General features: G+C 48.5%; 3 protein-coding genes and 1 pseudogene across 5 annotated transcripts; 2 read left to right on the top strand and 2 right to left on the bottom strand.

Moving 5' to 3' along the window:
* Positions 1–212: 212 nt before the first annotated feature.
* LOC113746101 (dual specificity protein phosphatase 14) lies at positions 213–18449 on the top strand. Of its 3 annotated transcripts, none has more exons than XM_027280537.1 (3): positions 213–232; positions 17440–17747; positions 17888–18449. In XM_027280537.1, the coding sequence occupies exons 1-3, from the start codon at positions 230–232 to the stop codon at positions 18108–18110; spliced, it is 534 nt and encodes a 177-aa protein (XP_027136338.1). In that variant the 5' UTR covers positions 213–229; the 3' UTR covers positions 18111–18449. The 3 variants fall into 3 exon arrangements, with proteins under 3 accessions (XP_027136338.1, XP_027136335.1, XP_027136337.1); XM_027280534.1 differs by lacking the exon at positions 213–232 and adding an exon at positions 16789–16916 and having other exon boundaries at positions 17433–17747; XM_027280536.1 differs by lacking the exon at positions 213–232 and adding an exon at positions 16812–16911 and having other exon boundaries at positions 17433–17747.
* LOC113745986 (rano class II histocompatibility antigen, A beta chain-like) lies at positions 8124–9622 on the bottom strand (annotated as a pseudogene).
* On the top strand, positions 12639–14020 carry LOC109139426 (rano class II histocompatibility antigen, A beta chain). The gene is made up of 4 exons (XM_027280538.1): positions 12639–12843; positions 12924–12991; positions 13239–13352; positions 13613–14020. The coding sequence occupies exons 1-4, from the start codon at positions 12686–12688 to the stop codon at positions 13636–13638; spliced, it is 366 nt and encodes a 121-aa protein (XP_027136339.1). The 5' UTR covers positions 12639–12685; the 3' UTR covers positions 13639–14020.
* On the bottom strand, positions 14528–16603 carry LOC109139425 (uncharacterized). Its single transcript, XM_027280533.1, has 4 exons — positions 16028–16603; positions 15844–15920; positions 15514–15762; positions 14528–15197 (listed from the first exon to the last, which is right to left on the bottom strand). The coding sequence occupies exons 1-4, from the start codon at positions 16569–16571 to the stop codon at positions 14958–14960; spliced, it is 1110 nt and encodes a 369-aa protein (XP_027136334.1). The 5' UTR covers positions 16572–16603; the 3' UTR covers positions 14528–14957.
* Positions 18450–19183: the final 734 nt, after the last annotated feature.

Below are 19183 nucleotides of genomic sequence, written 5' to 3'. Positions count from 1 at the left end.
AACACGTGAAAACAACGTTTCTGCGCTGTGATTGGCTCAAATCGTTGAAGGTGAATGATGATTGGCTCCAAACCGTCCAACATTTTGGATCCTGACGGACCGGAAGGTTCGGGTTCGAGTCCCGCCTCAGACAAAACACTAAGAGCTGAAGTTCTGACTAATTCTGACGTGTGAGGGTGTCTGTGCCCTGGTTGTGTCTCCACACTGTCTTCTCCGCCTGCAGGTTCTGATGGTTGTCTCTCGTGTTGACCCCGGTTCTGTTCTCTCAGCGTTCTGGACTCGGGCCCTGAACCGAGCGTTCTGATCAGCAGGAACCATAACGATCATCGTCAACCGCCAGCTGTCTCGGAGGACGGTGTCCTACCCTCAGCTGGACGGCTTGCAGGTCTTCAGGTCCCGGTTCCAGGATCAACCCCACGCCCCCTAACCAGTACTTGACCCGTGTCTGAACGGATCCACCAGAACCAGCCGGGGCAGACTCGGGTCCACTGTACTGCCGGCAGGAGCCTTCTCCCGGGCTCTGTCATTGCCTACCTGAGGGTACAACACCCAATCTCCAGCCCCGGTCTGGACCCGGTATAGGCCTTAACGTTTCTCTGCTGTCCCCCTCCCGGCTCTGTCTTGCTGTGGACCCCGCCTGACCCGGTCTAGGCTCTACCCTCTGCTGTCCCCCCTCCCTGCTCGCTTGCTGTGGACCCGGTCCTACCCGGTCCAGGCTTGACCTCTTGCTGGTCTCTGTGTTTTAGGTTTGAAGGTCTCTCGCCTCCGTCGGGCTCCTGAGGCGGTTCTGGAGCATGCGGACCGTTCATCCGACCCACGCAGGGTTCTGGAGGCAGCTGATGGACTACGAGCGGGACCCTGTTCAACAGACCCACTGGTTGAGGATGGTGACACGCCCGCCGGAGTCTGTCCGAAGCTCTGCAGGATGCCGAGGACTTGAACGCTGCCGCAGCGTACTGCGTCAACGTCTGACGGACCGAACCAGAACCAGAACCATGTGACTGAGTTTATCAGGGACTTGAACAGTGTAAATAAAGTTTTTATTTTCATGTTTTAAATCAGGAACACTTTTCTCTGTATTGGTCAGCCAGTAGAGAGCTGCGCGCTAGCATCAGCGGGACCAGAACCAGAACATAACCTAGTCAGGCTCGGTGTTGGTTTGAAGAAACCTTCATGTCTCATTAATCATGTCACTAACTTAAACTTTCCCTGGAGTTTCTGTCTCGTTCGTCCAGCAGGTTCTTGGATCGTGGCTGCTGCTGTGGTCCTGCCTGACGTCCACTACACATATTACTTACTTTCATTATTGCTGCCATATCTCCATCACAGTTTCATAGTTAGTTGATGATTTGCTGGGAGAGGGATCCCTCCTCGTGGCTCTTCTGAGTTCTTCACACCTTTTTTCCCTGTTAAAGGTTTTTTTGGGCAAGTTTTTCCTCCACTGGAACCGAGGGTCTAAGCCAGCCTGATAACGTTTCCATTTCACCAACCCTCTATTAGTTCACATGGTGAGATATGTTCGGTATCACTTCCCCGGGTCATGGTCAATCTAGCTTAGCGACTCATCTAGCCCTTTCTTGGTCCATGGGGCCCGCGATAACAACCATATATATGAGCTCAAGGGGCCGGAGCACAAACATCACTGCCTAAATTTGAAAATATAAAAAAAATATATGGATTAAAAAAATGTGCTAAAAAACAAGTGCAATACAAAATCTTTTTTATTTAAAGAATTTTTCTTCAATAAAACTAAAAGTAACAACCTGAGGCTCCATGTTTGTCATATCTCACAGCAGAGCTCATAGTACTAGATGCAAGCAACGCACTGACATGGAAGGTGCTGATGCTTGGATTTATATTTTTAACAATAAAGCTACTATTGGAACCCCAACGCTTAACACCAATACATGATACTGTAAGAATATGTTCCAGAGATACTCATCCCTCATATTTGAGTATGTATATATGATATATATGTATATATAGTTAGACTCCAGTCTCCCCATAATAATAAAAACGTATATTTTTCAAAAACAGCTGTTGCAGTATGACCACGAGGATACTGTTGAGTGTGGCGTGATTATGGATTCATAATACTGTATAACAGTATAAACGCGTTATTGATTTTGTTTTCAGCGTCTCTCTTGGAAGTGAAATTTGCAGCACGCTCCCTGCGCACTCGTCGGGCCGCTGGCTGCTCGTAGAGAAGCTCACTGTTATGGGTCAGTTTGAGGAGGCTTGTTCTTTACAAAATCGGGTTTTTTTGGTTCTTGTAGCCTCGTAGTATATGCTATACAGATGTGAAGAGGCATCATTTGTGTTTGGAACGTTTCGCCCTTACTTATTGATCCGGAAGTCCTAATCTGTGAATATTCTTTCCAACTTACCGAAACTTGTTTAAGATTGTATCCTTAGTACCGACCGTGCTGCATGCACACCCAAACACACAGGTTCCCCTTCATCTGAAAAAAAATACGAATTAGTCCATTTCCCTGGAAGATCCGACACTCAGTGTCCACCTTTCTCTTTTTCTTTTTTTACAGCGACCATTTCCAACGAGTGTGTCAAGATTGAAACAAAGTGTCCGCACCCTGCTCTCCAGAGAAACCGAGCCTTCATGAGCCGCCCGCCTCTCGTGATTTTCCTCCGGTTTCTTTTTTTTTTTTTTTTTTTTTTTTTTTTTTTTTTTTTTTTTTTTTTTTTTCTTTTTTTTTTTTTTTTTTTGGCGCAGCGGTCGTTCTATATTATAAAACATGTAATAAAATTATATTTTATTAAAAATGTGGCCGCGGGCCGGATGAAAAAGCTAGGCGTGGCCGGATGTGGCCCGCGGGCCGCATCTTGACACCCCTCCGCCCCCACACCCCGCCTTTAAGTACATAGGGTGTCATCTCCCTGTACAGATTGGAAAGCCTCCGAGGAAAATGGGACTTTGTGACTTGGGCTGTACAATAAAATCTGATCTGATCTGATCTGATGTTTCCAATCATAAAGTTCAGAGGATCACCTTCGGTTCCGTTGGTCCCTGAGCTCGACCCGGTCCGGGTCCAGCTGCTGGCGCCCGTTCTGTTGATGCTAACACTTTCAGAGAGCTTAATGAAAAACAGAATCAGTCGTTTAAAAAAACTCAAAGTGATTCAGACAGAACCTGTGAGGTCATCATGTCACATGACCGTCAGACCAATCACACGTCCTGGATATAAAAACCAACCCAGCAGAAACCAGGCTCGACGTCCTGGTCCTGGGTCTCAGTCTCAGTCTCAGTTCCTGGTTCAGTCTCAGTTCCTGGTCTGGTTTCAGTACTGGTCTCAGTCTCGTCTGTCCTGGTTCAGTCTTGGTCCTGGTTCTCCGTCCCTGGTCCTGGTCTCATTCTCAGTCCTGGTCTCAGTCTCAGTACGGAAGCTCCTCTTGGTCTGGATGTCGTCCAGGATCTGCTGCAGCTCCTCGTCCTCAACGCGACCCTCCAAACTGAAACCACAGATCCAGAACAGTATGCGAGTCCACTGAGAGGATCCTGGACCCGGACCTGGACTGGGGTCACCAGCAGACCGGTCAGGCTGTGCGGTGTGATGTGGATCAGACTGGGTCGGACTCTTACCTGGGGATCAGGGCTTTCGTGCCTCCTCAGCAGCTTCTGGACACAGATTACGCCAAAACGGCCAACTCGAACTTATGGCAGCTTCTTCTGCAGGAGGAGACTGGGGACAGAAGGGGGACCACAGGAGACCACATGAGACCACAACAGACAGAACAGACCACTGAGACCCGAAACAGGCACAGAGACCGAACAGGCCAGAACAGGCCACATGAGACCAGCACAGGCCAGAAGAGGGCCACATGAGACCACATGAGGACCAGCACAGGCCACACCGACCACATGAGACCAGAACAGGAACCCCAATGCGACCACAGGAGACCAGAACAGACCACGTTATTGAGAACAGGCACCACAGTCCAGCACCACCAGGCCACATGAGACCCGAGCCAGGCCAGAGACTGAGCCACATGAGAACACAGGTGTCTGTCTGAGGCGGGACTCGAACCCGCTTCCATTTAACCCACACACAGTGACCGTTGAACCACCCTCCTGTTGTTGGTGCGTTCAGGAGCGGCTCGGACACAAACAGACTGATGAGTCCAGTCACGCGGACAGTTTCGCTTCATCTGAGCACCGCGCGCAGGTAAGACCGGATCTGATTGGTCCGTCACAGTTACAGATTATAATTACAAATAAATTAAATATTAACCGGAAACTTTAGAGAAGTTCGCCGACGTCATCAGAGACGTCACGCTTTAACGGTCCGGTCGGTCTGGTTCGGTAGAACGCTCCGTCCCGCCCCTGTACGGTGAAAACACGGCGGCTCCTCCACGGTTCGGTTTCAGTCGAACACAGGACGGGTTCCGAACATTTGTTTGACGGCTCTGATTGGCGAAACGTCACAGAGCGAACCGAGCCGAGGCGCTTTGAAGTGAACGACTTTAGAACCAGATCCAATTACAAAACCCGGTCATCGTGTCCCAGCTCTTCAAAATAAAAGCCCTAACGAACAGTCAGTTCTTCTGCCCATCGTTCGAACCACAAGAACTCTGACACAGACCTCTGCGAGCCTCTCGGGTCTTGTGGTGGGTCTGAATGTTACCTCAGCACTGAAACCGGATCTATAAACCCCTTTCTGTTCTGTTTCCTGTTTGTGTAGACCACATGAACATGCAGAGGACAGCACCGGACCGGAACAAGAAACCCGTTCATCCCCAAGTCGATATCAACCCGTCCATCAAGCCCAGACACCCGGAGACAAAGCCAGGAGAGCCAAAGTCCAGAAAAAAACGACATGCTGCCAGACAGACACACCCCTAAACGGACTGACAATTAGGTGGTCCAGAAACCGGGCCGCTGGACAGGACACTCAGGTTTAGTCCAGGTCCGGCGTGGAGACCACGTCCAGAGGGCTCAGAAACCAGATCAGAACCCGGGTCCAGGGAGCTGCGACCGGTCCTCAAGCACTAGGCCAGCTCGCTAACAGAACCCCTCCCAGTCCAGAGCTGGTTCCTCTGGTTTCTGGGGGCCGGTTGGAACGGAGTGTTGTGGAGGAAGGGGAGGTTCTGACCGCGGACAGAGTAAACAATGAAGACTGGTTCAGGTGGAGAAGAACCGGATCACGGCCTCCGTGGCTCACCGCATCGCTCACTGCCGCTTTGTTAACGGCAAGAGCAAAAACCCCGCCCACCTCCTACCTGACTGCCATCATAGGTAAGCCCCGCCCCCTCACACCTGGACCCAGACAGTGTGGTTCTGGTTTTGTTTGCATGCTTGATATGTTGATGTTGTTCATAATGAACTGGTTCTGATTGGACAGGTGAAGGTCAGGGTTCCAGACCCGAGGCATGAACGGGGGATCACGAAGGAGGGCCGAGGGGGTCCGCATGTATCAGGTAGTACAGGTGAACTCTTAATATTCATGAGGTCGAAACAGCCAATCACTCGACTTAATTAACACGACGTCGTCCTGCAGAGACAGAAGACGTCCTGGTCGGCACCGATCCAGGTTCTGGACTGCGGCCTGTTCACGACTCAGCGGCCCTGGTTGGCTCGAGTCCTGACTGCATCGTGACGGACAGCCGGACCGGCCAATGGCTGCTCTGCCTGGAGGGTCAAATGTCCCCTACAAACACAGCCTGGACACGGGTGGAGAGGGACGCCTGCCGGACGTACCCACGCCTTCTGTCTGGAGATCGAGACGAGGAGGACGGAAGAAGCCTGGACAGGTAGAGAGACATCCACCAAACCATCTGTCCTGACTCTAGTTGTCTCTAACCTTGTCTCCTTGTCTGTTGCTTGTCTCCTTGTCTGTCTCCTTGTCTCCTTTCTCTAAACCTTGTCTCCTTCTGTCCTTATCTGTCTCCTTGTTTGGTTCTCCTTGTTCCTCTAACCTTGTCTCTACTTGTCTCCTTGTTGTCTCCTTGTCTCTAACGTTCGTGCTCTGTCTCTCGTGTCTCTTGTTCTCTTGTCTCTTAACCATGTCTCCTTGTTCTCTAACTTGTCTCCTTGTCTCTAACCATGTCTCCTTATCTGTCTCCTTGTCCAGCCCCCGGCATTTACCGGCCTGAAGACGTCTCCACAGTTACTTCACCCAGATTCAGTGTCAGCTGGCGTGACCGGTCTGCGTCAGGCCGACCTCGCGTCTTCACCCTGAAGGAGCTCGCCGTCGTCCCAGTGACCTTTGACCCCGTCCTCTGGGAGGACACGGTGTCCAAGCTGCAGGTGTTCTACAGGGACGCCGTCCTGCCTCACCTGAGCCGGGACACTGCTCTGAGACCAGAGACGTAGAGACGGAACGTGTCCTTGAACGCGTCCTGTAACTCTCGTGGTGTGTTCAGGTGCATCCTCGGAGGATCACGTCTCCGGCTTTGGCGTGTGTGACGGACTCCAGGACTTCTTTCACATGTTCACGAGTTTGTTGAACACGATGTTGAAACGTTTGTGTGTGTGTGTAAACACCTGATGTAAACACCAGGGGAGGTGGTTATTACGATCAGGTGATCAGGTTGAGGTCCGCAGGTGTGTTCATTAGGTCATGTGATCAGGTGAGGTCAGCAGGTGTGTTCATTAGATCAGTGATCAGGTGAGGTCAGCAGGTGTGTGTTCATTAGATCAGGTGGTTCAGGTGGGGCAGGCAAGGATGTGTCATGATCAGGGTGGTCAGGTGTGAGGTCAGCAGGTGTGTTCATTAGAGTCATGTGATCAGGTGAGGGTCAGCATGTGTGTTCATTAGTCATGTGTCAGGTGAGGTCAGCAGTTGTCTTGATTCATTAGATCATGTGATCAGGTGAGGTCAGCAGTTGTGTTCATTCGTGTTCATGTGATTTCAGGTGATGGTCAGCAGGTGTGTTCATTAGATAATGTGTCAGGTTCAGCGTCAGCAGGTGTTGTTCATTAGTCAGTGATCAGGTGCGGTCAGCAGTGTGTTCATCGTCATGTGATCAGGTGAGGTCAGCAGGTGTGTTCATTAGGTCATGTGAACGTGAGGTCACAGGTGTGTTTCATATAGATTCAGGTGATCAGGTGAGGGTCCGCAGGTGTGTTCATTAGATCAGGTGTGTATAAGGTCAGGTGAGGTCAGCAGGAGTGTTCAGTAGATCGATGTGGGATCAGGTGACGGTCAGCAGTGTGTGTCATTGAGATCAGTGTGTTTTCAACTTTTTTTTTGAGACCAGTGATACTCTGCAGCCGCCTAATAATACAATATAATCATTCTTATCAACGGTGTCTTGAATAGGAATCAATCAATAAACACAAAACATTTATTCATCTTTTCTATTTCTTCTTTCAAATAACCGTCCACTCAGAAATACACCTGGAACATGAAATGCCACAACAATGTGGTCTGAACATAAAGACGAAGGAAGGACTTCCAGTGTCCAAAAGCATCTGTAGCAGGAAGATGCCAACAGATGAAACAGATGCAACATCGGACCGCTTCATTCATCAGTACATATCTAATCTCATCTAACTACTATCCATAACTACTGTGCTCATCAAGTGATGAGTTTATAAACTACATACTGAGTGCTCGTGTTCTAAAAGTGATTCAGTATTTATTCATGCTTTAACTAATGCTTTAGTGTGCACTCATTATAAAAGTGTGACCATAATGACTAATGGACTATAATGAATGATTTGAGTGAGGACTCTCCTCAGACTGTTTGATAACAAAGATCAGAGACTGCTGATGGTTTATGACTCTGAAAGTTTCACTCTCAGTGATGGACTGTGAATAAAACAGAAACACACGGACACGGTCAATGAGCACTTCCTGTTTATTGATGTTTGATTTTGGTTACAAAGCGTTGGACTGGCGGAGAAATATCAACTAAACACCACACTCAAATCACTGGATTATATCTGATTCAAAGCAGAGTCCGTGTGTGGAGAGAAGTAAGTCCAGATCCGAGTCCGACTAACCTGGTCCAGGACTTCAGTCCTCCAGTGAACACGGACCGTCCTGGATCGAGTTTAGACCAAGCAGAGGATCAGAGTACAGATCATCGACAATACAGGTGTTCAGCCGGTCCAGCAGGGGGCAGCACTGACCAGCTGCTGAGCTGAAAACACCCCAAGCAGGTTAAAAGCAGCAGCTGAACAAACAGGACCAGAAACCAGGATCCAGGTCCTGAGACAGGTCCAGGATCAGTTTACTGGGAAACCAGAATCCTTCCTGCAGTGAAGAAAAGACAACGACAGACAGAAGTCAACACTCAATCAGATACCACCGTCATTAAAAAACTGGTCTGTACTGGTCTGGTGCTGGTCTGTTTCTGGTCTGTACTGCTGTGCTGTGTCTTGTCTGTGCTGGTCTGTGTCTGGTCTGTCTGGTCTGTTACTGGTCTGTTCTGGTCTGCCTGGTCTGTGACTCGGTTCTGTTCTGGTCTGTGCTGGTCTTATTCTGTGTCTGTATGGTGTCTGTTACTGGTCTGTTTCTGGTTTGTTACTGGTCTGACCTCGGGCCTCCTCTTGTAGTAGATGAATCCAGCCAAGACAAGATCCGACCCAGGATCAGTCCTGAGGCTCCGATGGCGATCTTGTTTCTCTCAGACTCAGGCAGGGACGGGTCTGAGGACAGGACAGGTGAGAGACGGAGAGACAGTGAGCAGCACAGCGGGTGACGACGACAGGTGAGCAAGACAGTGAGAGAAGACAGTGACAGGCGACGGTGACAAGGTGGAAGACCAGACAGGTGAGCAGACAGAGAGTGTGAGAGACAGGTAACAGTTAGACAGAGCAGGAAAAGGTAGACAACAGAACAGAAGCAGACAGATGTGGAAGACAGGGGGACAGGTGAGAAGACAGACCATGGTGAGCAGCCAGAGGTGGGAGAGACAGACAGGTGAGGAGAGACAGTACGGTGCAGAGAAAGCCGGTGAGTAGACAGACAGGTGAACAGACAGGACAAGGTGAGAGAGACAGACAGGTTGAACAGACAGACATTTGAGAGCGACAGGTGAGCAGACAGACAGCCCAAACAGACAACAGTGAGAGAAAAGACAGACAGGTGAGAGACCGACAGGTAAACAGGACAGGTGAGCAGGACAGGACCGGTGAGAGAGAAGCACAGGTGAACAGGACAGGGACAGGGTAGCCGACAGACAGGTGAACAGACAGACAGGTAGAAAAACCGGTAAACAGACAGACAGGTAGACCGACAGGTGGAGCAGTACAGACAGTGTGAAACAGTCAGCCAGGTGAGAGAGAGAGACAGAACGGTGCGCAGGACAGACCGGTGAGCAGACAGACAGGTATTTACCCCAGTGTGATCAGGGTTCTTTCAGGCTGGCGTGCTCCACCCCACACAGGATCTTCTCTCCAGACTGAACCAACACAAAACAACACATCAGAGTTCTGACTGGACCAGCATGACCTGGACCTCTGACCTGCGACCTGGACTGGATCTGACCTGGGCGGTGTACTCCAGTGAGAGTGGATCTGGTAGTACCATCAGGCTCTGCCAGCTCATCAGTGGAAGTGACATCAATCGGTGACTTCCTGTCGTCGTCTGATCCCGCTCACCTTGATGTGTTGGGGGGTAGAAGTCGAAGAGCTGCAGACCAGCATGGAGGGTGGTGACCACCCGGGGGGTCACAGAGCTCCGGACACGTAACGGCGTCCGTAAAGACAGATATCTAGAAGTATGCAATCGTAATATACGGACAGACAGATATGTATAACTAATTCTATATATGATGATGTATTATTAATACAGTGATAGTTAATTAAGTTAAAGAGACAGTTATAAGGATGGAATATAAAGGACGATCCATCCTTAATTAATATATGTAGAATTATACAGAAGAATGATATTTAATAATTAATACATGAGATTAATAACGTACGATCATTATTAGATAAGTATAATATCTTATGGTAATTATAAACACAGATCATTATCATCCTTAATATATATGAATTATCACATATTAAATAATAATATTATATGTAATTATGAAAGACCGATCATTCTAATAATTCAATCTATTTGTTAATATTAGACATAATAATTACTATATTATGTAATTATAAAAGGACCGATATTATATTATATCTTATGAAATTATACTATATTATGTAATTATGAAAGCCGCATCATGATACTAATTAAATATTATGTACTTATTATTTTAAAGACAGATAATATTTAATATATAGTATGTAATTATTAAAGACAGATCATTATAATAATTAATATCTTATGTAATTATTAAAGACAGGAATCATTATAATACATTTAATATATATTGTAATTATTAAAAGACAGATCATTATAATAATTAATCTATTTATGTAATGATAAAGACAGATCATTATAAGAATGAATTATATGATGTACTTCTCAAAGACAGAAGCAGGAGAAATAGGAAGAAGGAGGGAAGGAGGAAAAGACAGTCGCAGGAGAAGTTAAGGATATGAGAGGATGGAAGGAGAAAGACAGAGCAGGCGAAGAAGGAAGAGAGGAGGGAAGGAGTGAAAGGACAGGCAGGAGAAGAAGGAATGAGATGGAGGGATAAAGGAGAAAGACAGGGCAGGAGAAGAAGGAAGAGAGGATGGAAGTGAGGAAAGACAGAGAGCATGAGAGAAGGAAGCGAGTGAGGAAGGAGGCTAAGACAGGATGTCAGGCGAAGAAGTAATAGGAGGAGTGGAAAGGAGGAAAGACTAGAGGCAGGCGAAGAAGAAGCGAGGAGGGAAGGAGGAAAGGACAGAGCAGAGAAGAAGGAAGAGAGGAGGGCAGAGGAATAGACAGAGTCAGTAGAAGAATTAGTGAGGAGGGAGAGGAAAGGAGGTAAAGACAGAGAAGCAGGAGAAGAATGAAGCGAGGAGGGCAGGAGGAACGACAGCGCCGAGCAGGAGAAGGAAAGGAAGAGAGTAGGGAAGGAGGAAAGCCAGAGCAGTAGAAAAGAAGGCGAGGATGGAAGGCGGAAAGGACAGAGCAGGAGAAGAAGGAAGAGAGGAGGGAAGGAGGTAAAAGACAGACAGGAGAAGAAGGAAGCGATGATGGACGGAGGTAAAGGACAAGAGGCAGCGAAGAAGGAGAGAGCGCGCGCGGGGCCGCCGCCGCCCGGGGTGGCCGGGGGGGGGGAGAGAGAGAGAGGGAAGGAGGAGAAGGAGCGTGCGGCGGAAGGACAGGAAGAGAGGAAGGAGATAAGGGAAGCGGGCTGGAAGCAGACAGAAGAGGGACGGATGAGAAGAAAAAAAAAAAAAAACCAAAAAATAAAAAAAAGGGCAGCGGGCGGGCAGAAGGACAGAAGCGAGGAAGGAGGGAAGGAGCGGGCGGGAAGAAGGACAGAATGAGAGACGGAGGAGAAGGAGCGGGCGGGCAGAAGGACAGAGAGAGGAAGGAGGAGAAGGGAGCGCTGGGCGGGCCGATTACAGAAGAGAGGACGGAGGAGACGGAGCGGGCGGAAGAAAGGGACAGAAGGAGAAGGATTAGACGGAATGGCGGAAGAAGGACAAAGATAGGAAAGAGGCGGAAGGAGCGGCGGGCGAAGGACAGAAGAGAGGAAGGAGGAGAAGAAGGAGCTTGGCGGCAGAATGACAGAATAGATGGAATGGAGGAGAAGGGAGCGTCGGCGGTAATACGTGCCAGAGAGAGGACGGAGGAGAAGGACCTGGCGGGGAATGAATGGACAGAAGGATAAGGAGGAGCATGATCGGGCTGTAAGACTGTACAGGGAAGAGAGGAATTAGGAGGAAGGTCGGTGCTGGCAGAAGGACAGATAGAGAGGAAGTATGAGAATGTAGCGGGCGTGCAGAAGACAGGAATAGATTAAGTATGAGAAGAGCGGGGCGTGGTAAGTACAGAATAGATTAATGATTCTAATGATCGGTCGTGAAGAATGACATAGATCGTAAGGAGGAGAAGGAGCTGGTTCTTTAATTAAATTAAGCATCGATTCATTATGATAAGGAGTTTTGTCTTAATAAATACATAATATAGTAAGTGAGTATAACATGGATCGGTCTAAGAAGGACAATAATATATTACTTATTATCTGTCTTTAATAATTAAACATAATATATTAATTATTATAAGATCTGTCTTTCATCATACATAATATATGTAATTATGATAATGATCTGCTTTGATATACATAATATATTAATTATTATCTGTCTGTAATAATTACATAATATCTTACTTATATAATGACTGTCTTTGTAATTACATAATATATTTAATTCTTATAATGATCTGTCTTTAATAATTACATCATATATTAATTATTATCATGAATCTGTCTTTATTAATACATAATATATTAATTTTATAATGATCTGTTTTAATCATAATAATATATTAATTATTATTTTTTTTTGTTTTTTTTTTTTTTTTTTTTTTTTTTATTTTTTTTTTTTTTTTTTTTTTTTTTTTTTTTTTTTTTTTTTTTTTTTTTTTTTCATGATCGGTCTTTTAATTACAAATTATATTAATATTATAATGATCTGTCTAGAATTACATAATATATAATTATTAATAATTATCTGTCTTTCATAATTACCTAATATATTAAGTATTATAATGATCGCTTTCATAATTACATAATATATTAATATTATAAGCATCTGTTCTTTAAGCTGAGCCGTACGTTGTCCTGAGCCTCCTCTGTGACGCCCCCTGGTGGTCACCATCCCTCCATGCTGGTCTGCAGCGTCTTCGACTTCTACCCCCAACACATCAAGGTGAGCTGGATCAGAGACGGACAGGAAGTCACCTCTGATGTCACTTCCACTGATGAGCTGGCAGACGCTGATTGGTACTACCAGATCCACTCTCACCTGGAGTACACGCCCAGGTCAGTCCAGGTCCAGGTCCAGGTCCAGGTTCTGGTTCTGGTCCAGTCAGAACTCTGATGTGTTGTTTGTGTTGGTTCAGGTCTGGAGAGAAGATCTCCTGTGTGGTGGAGCACGCCAGCCTGAAAGAACCTCTGATCACTGACTGGGGTAAATACCTGTCTGTCTGCTCACCTGTCTGCCTGCTCACCTGTCTGTCTCTCTCACCTGTCTGTCTCTCTCACCTGTCTGTCTATTCACCTGTCTGCCTGCTCACCTGTCTGTCCGTTCACCTGTCTGTCTCTCTCACCTGTCTGTCCGTTCACCTGTCTGTCTACTCACCTGTCTGTCTCTCTCACCTGTCTGTCTCTCTCACCTCTGTCTCTCACCTGTCTGTCTCTCACCTGTCTGTCCTCAGACCCGTCCATGCCTGAGTCTGAGAGAAACAAGATCGCCATCGGAGCCTCAGGACTGATCCTGGGTCTGATCTTGTCTCTGGCTGGATTCATCTACTACAAGAGGAAGGCCCGAGGTCAGACCAGAACAGACCAGAACAGACCAGAACAGACCAGTACAGACCAGAATAGACCAGCACAGACCAGAACAGACCAGAACAGACCAGGGCAGACCAGAACAGACCAGTAAAGACCAGTACAGACCAGAACAGACCAGCACAGACCAGAACACACCAGTACAGACCAGAACAGACCAGCACAGACCAGTACAGACCAGTTTTAATGAGGCGGTATCTGATTTGAGGTTGACTCTGTCGTTGTCTTTTCTTCACTGCAGGAAGGATTCTGGTTCCCAGTAACTGATCCTGGACCTGATCTCGGACCTGGTCCTGGTTCTGGTCCTGTTTGTCAGCTGCTGCTTTAACCTGCTTGGTGTGTTTTCAGCTCAGCAGCTGGTCAGTGCTGCCCCCTGCTGTACCGGCTGAACACCTGATTGTCTGATGATCTGTACTCTGATCCTCTGCTGGTCTAAACTCTGATCCAGGACGGTCCTGTTCACTGGAGGACTGAAGTCCTGGACCAGGTTTAGTCTGGACTCTGGATCTGGACTTTACTTCTCTCCACACACTGACTCTGCTTTGAAATCAGATATAATCCAGTGATTTGAGTGATTTGATATTTCTCCTGCAGTCAAACGCTTTGTAACCAAATCAATCAAACATCAATAAACAGGAAGTGTCTCATTGATCCGTGTCCGTGTGTTTCCTGTTTTTATTCACAGTCCATCACTGATGACGTGAAACTTTCAGAGTCATAAACCATCATCAGTCTCTGATTCTTTGAATCAAACAGTCTGAGGACGAGTCCTCACTCAAATCATTTCATTATTATTCATTAGTCATTATGGTCACACTTTATAATGAGTGCACACTAAAGCATTAGTTAAGCATGAATAAATACTGAATTCATCTTTTAGAACACGAGCACTCAGTATGTAGTTTATAAACTCATCATTGATGAGCACAGTAGTTATGGATTAGTAGATTAGATTAGATTAGATATATATCTGACGAATGAGCGGCCCGATGTTGCATCTGTTCATCTGTTGGCATCTTCCTGCTAACAGATGCTTTTGGACACTGAAGTCTTCTTCCGTCTTTAGTTTTCAGACCACATTGTTGTGGCATTTCATGTTCCAGGTGTATTTCTGAAGTGGACTGTTTATTTGAAAGAAGAAATATAAAAGATGATAAAATAGTTTTTGTGTTTATTTGATTCCTATTCAAGACACTTTGATAAGAATGATTATATTGTATTATTAGACGGCTGCAGAGTATCATTGGCTCAAAAAAGGTTGAAAAACACTGATCTAATGAACACACCTGCTGACCTCACCTGACCACCTGATCTAATGAACACACCTGCTGACCTCACCTGATCACATGACCTAATGAACACACCTGCAGCTCATCCGTAAACACAAACACACTCCCCCTGGTGGTTACATCAGGTGTTACACACACAAACGTTTCTAAACATGCGTGTTCAGAAACACGTGAACATGTGAAAGAAGTCCAGGAGTCCGTCAACACGCCAAAGCCAGGAGACGTGATCCTCCGAGGAGCACCTGAACACACCACGAGAGTGACAGGACGCGAGGCGTTCAAGGACACGGCCCGTCTCTACGTCTCCGGTCTCAGAGCAGTGTCCTGGTTCAGGTGAGGCAGGACGGCGTCCCTGTAGAACACCTGCAGCTTGGACACCGTGTCCTCCCAGAAGACGGGGTCAAAGGTCACCGGGACGACGCCGAGCTCCTTCAGGGTGAAGACGACGAGGTCGGCCTGACGCAGACCGGTCACCGCCAGCTGACACTGAATCTGTGTGAAGTAACTGTGAGACGTCTTCAGGCGGTATGCCGGGGGCTGGACAAGGAGACAGATAAGGAGACATGGTTAGAGACAAGGAGACAAGGTTAGAGACAAGGAGACATGGTTAGAGACAAAGAGACAGACAAGCAGACACGATTAGAGACAAGGAGACAAGGTTAGAGACAAGGAGACAGACAAGGAGACAAGGTTAGAGACAAGGTTAGAGACAAGGAGACAAACAAGGAGACAGATAAGGAGACAAGGTTAGAGAAAGGAGACAAGGAGACAGACAAGGAGACAAGGAGACAGACAAGGAGACAAGGTTAGAGACAACTAGAGTCAGGACAGATGTTTGTGGATGTCTCTCTACCTGTCCAGGCTTCCGTCCCTCCTCGTCTCGTATCTCCAGACAGAAGGCGGGGTCGTCCCTGCAGGCGTCCTCCACCCGTCCATGTCTGTGTTTGTAGGGACATTTGACCTCCAGGCAGAGCAGCCATTGGCCGGTCCGGCTGTCCGTCACGATGCCGTCAGGACTCGCAGCCAACCAGGGCCGCTGATCGTCGATGAACAGGCCGCAGTCCAGAACCTGGACGGGCCGACCCGAGGACGTCTTCTGTCTCTGCAGGACGACGTCGTGTTAATTAAGTCTGATGTGATTGGCTGTTTCGACCTCATGAATAATTAATGAGTTCACCTGTACCTGATACATGCGGACCACCTCGGCCTCCTTCGTGATGCCCCAGCTCATGGCTCGGGTCTGGACCCTCGGACCTTCACCTGTCCAATCAGAACCAGTTCATTAATGAACAACATTAACATGTTAGAATGCTAACAAAACCAGAACCAGCACTGTCTGGGTCCAGGTGTGAGGGGGCGGGGCTTACCTGTGATGGCAGTCAGGTAGGAGGTGGGCGGGGTTTTGCTCTTGCCGTTAACAAAGCGGCAGTGAGCGATGCGGTGAGCCACGGAGGCCGTGATCCGGTTCTTCCTCCACCTGAACCAGTCTTCATTGTTACTCTGTCCGCGGGTCAGAACCTCCACTTCCTCCACAACGCTCCGGTCCAACCGGGCCCCCAGAACCAGAGGAACCAGCTCTGGACTGGGAGGGGTTCTGTTAGCGAGCTGGCCTGGTGCTTGAGGACCTGTCACAGCTCCCTGGACCGGGTTCTGATCTGGTTTCTGAGCCCTCTGACGTGGTCTCACAGCCGGACCTGGACTAACCTGAGGTGTCCTGTCAGCGGCCCGGTTCTGGACCACCTCATTGTCAGTCCCGGTCTTAGGGGTGTGTCTGGCAGCATGTCTGGTTTCTGGACTTTGGCTCATCCTGGCTTTGTCTCCGGGTGTCTGGGTCTGGATGGACGGGTGGTATCGGACCTTGGGGATGACAGGTTTCTGGTTCCGGTCCGGTGCTGTCTTCTGCATGTTCATGTGGTCTACATCAGAACAGGAAACAGAACAGAAAGTGGTTTATAGATCCGGTTTCAGGTGCTGAGGTACATTCAGAACCCACCACAGACCCGAGAGGCTCGCAGAGGTTCTGTGTCAGAGTTCTTGATGGTTCTGAACGATGGGTCAGAACTGACTGTTCGTTAGGGCTTTTATTTTGAAGAGCTGGGACACGATGACCGGAAGTCTGTAATTGGATCCTGGTTCTAAAGTTCTGTTCACTTCAAAGCGTCTCGGACTCTTCGCTCTGTGACGTTTCAGCCAATCAGAGCCGTCAAACAAATGTTCGGAACCCGTCCTGTGTTCGACTGAACCGAACCGTGAGGTGAGCCGCCGTGTTTTCACCGTACAGGGGCTGGACTGAGCGTGTCTACCGAACCGAACCGGACCGTTAAAGCGTGACGTCTCTGATGACGTCTGCCGAACTTCTCTCTTTAATATATTTGTAATAAATAAATCTGTAACTGCGGGTCGCTGTGACGGACCAGTAGGATCCGGTCTTACCTGCTCACGCTGAACCGAAACTGTCCGCGTGACTCATCCGATGACGCAGTCTGTTTGTGTCCGAGCCGCCCCTGAACGCACCCAGACACAGTGGTGCCTTCACGGCACCATGTGAAGTTAAATGAGAAGGTTCGAGTCCCGCCTCAGACAGACACGTGAGACAAACGTTTCTGCGCTGTGATTGGTCAAATGTTGAAGGTGAATGATGATTGGCTCCAACCGTCCAACATTTGGACCTGAGGACTGGCAGGTTCGGGTTCGAGTCCCGCCTCAGACAAACATAAGAGCTGAAGTTCTGACTAATTCGGACGTGAGTGTGTCTGGGCCCTGTGTCGGGACTCTGATGGCGGTCTCTCAGGTGACCCCGGTTCTGTTCCTCAGCGGTCTGGACTCGGCTCTGAACCCGAGCGTCCTGATCAGCAGGAACATCACGCTCATCGTCAACGCCAGCTGTCTGGAGGACGTGTCCTACCCTCAGCTGGACGGGCTGCAGGTCCTTCAGGTCCCGGTCCAGGATCAACCCCACGCCCCCCTGAACCAGTACTTTGACCCGGTGTCTGAACGGATCCACCAGAACCAGACGGGGAAGACTCTGGTCCACTGTACTGCCGGCAGGAGTCGATCCCCGGCTCTGATCATGGCCTACCTGATGAGGTACAACACCACCCCCAGCCCCGGTCCTGACCCGGTCTAGGCTCTAACCTCTGCTGTCCCTCCTCCCTGGCTCTGCTTGCTGTGGACCCCGGTCCTGACCCGGTCCAGGCTCTGACCTCTGCTGGTCTCTGTGTTTTCAGGTTTGAAGGTCTCAGCCTCCGTCGGGCTCATGAGGCGGTTCTGGAGCAGCGACCGTTCATCCGACCCAATGCAGGGTTCTGGAGGCAGCTGATGGACTACGAGCGGACCCTGTTCAACAGAACCACGGTGAGGATGGTGACGACGCCCGCCGGAGTTCTGCCCGAAGCTCTGCAGGATGCCGAGGACTTGAACGCTGCTGCAGCGTACTGCGTCAACGTCTGACGGACCAAACCAGAACCAGAACCATGACTGAACAGTGTAAATAAAGTTTTTATTGTCATGTTTAAATCAGGAACACGTTCGTCTGATTGGTCAGCCAGTAGAGAGATATGAGCTAGCATCAGCCGGACCAGAACCAGAACAGAACCTCTGAACCCAGCAGTGTCACTATGATCTGTCTCTGTCTCTCTCAGGGTTATTCCTCGTCAGGCTCGGTGTTGGTTGAAGAAACCTTCATGTCTCATTAATCATGTCACTAACTAAACTTCTTCCCTGGAGTTTCTGTCTCTGTCGTCCAGCAGGTTCTCGTGGATCGTGGCTGCTGCTGTGGTCCTGCATGACGTCCACTACACATATTACTACTGTCATTATTGCTGCCATATCTCCATCACAGTTTATAGTTAGTTGATGATTTGCTGGGAGAGGGATCCCTCCTCTGTGGCTCTTCCTGAGGTTTCTTCCACCTTTTTTCCCTGTTAAAGGTTTTTGTGGGCAAGTTTTTCCTCACTGGAACCGAGGGTCTAAGGACAGAGGGTGTCACTCCCTGTACAGATTGTAAAGCCTCAGAGGAAAATGGACTTTGTGACTTTGGGCTGTACAAATAAAATTGATCTGATTTGATTTGATGTTTCCATCATAAAGTCAGCAGATCACCTCGGTTCCGTTGGTCCCTGAGCTCGACCCGGTCCGGTCCAGCTGCTGGGCCCGGTTCTGTTAGCATGCTAACACTTTCAGATGAGCTTAATGAAAAAACAGAATCAGTCGATTAAAAAACTCAAAGTTTATTCAGACAGAACCTGTGAGGTCATCAGGTCACATGACCCGTCAGACCAATCACACGTCCTGGATATAAAAACAAACACAGCAGAAACCAGGCTGACGTCCTGGTCTCAGTCTCAGTCTCAGTCTCAGTCCTGGTCTCAGTCTCAGCCCTGGTCTCAGTCTCAGTCCTGGTCTCAGTCTCAGTCCTGGTCCTAGTCTCAGTCTCAGTACTGGTCTCAGTCCTGGTCCTGGTCTCAGTCTCAGTCCTGGTCTCAGTCTCAGTCCTGGTCCTGGTCTCAGTCCTGGTCCTGGTC

This window comes from Larimichthys crocea, chromosome VII, assembly GCF_000972845.2.
Source record: "Larimichthys crocea isolate SSNF chromosome VII, L_crocea_2.0, whole genome shotgun sequence".
Lineage (NCBI taxonomy): Eukaryota > Metazoa > Chordata > Actinopteri > Sciaenidae > Larimichthys > Larimichthys crocea.
The sequence above is the reverse complement of the archived record's forward strand: the minus strand, read 5'-3'. Positions and strand labels throughout refer to the sequence as shown.

Bases quoted from the DNA above. Each gene is read 5' to 3' on its own strand.
- LOC109139425 (XM_027280533.1), bottom strand. From the start codon at position 16,571: ATGAACATGCAGAAGACAGCACCGGACCGGAACCAGAAACCTGTCATC. The intron at 15,763-15,843 runs GTACAGGTGAAC...GTCGTCCTGCAG, and splicing joins AGGTGGTCCGCATGTATCAG to AGACAGAAGACGTCCTCGGG. The intron at 15,198-15,513 runs GTAGAGAGACAT...CTCCTTGTCCAG, and splicing joins AGGGACGGAAGCCTGGACAG to CCCCCGGCATACCGCCTGAA.
- LOC109139426 (XM_027280538.1), top strand. From the start codon at position 12,686: ATGCTGGTCTGCAGCGTCTTCGACTTCTACCCCCAACACATCAAGGTG. The intron at 12,844-12,923 runs GTCAGTCCAGGT...GTGTTGGTTCAG, and splicing joins CACCTGGAGTACACGCCCAG to GTCTGGAGAGAAGATCTCCT. The intron at 13,353-13,612 runs GTCAGACCAGAA...TCTTCACTGCAG, and splicing joins CTACAAGAGGAAGGCCCGAG to GAAGGATTCTGGTTCCCAGT.
- LOC113746101 (XM_027280537.1), top strand. The intron at 17,748-17,887 runs GTACAACACCAC...CTGTGTTTTCAG, and splicing joins ATCATGGCCTACCTGATGAG to GTTTGAAGGTCTCAGCCTCC.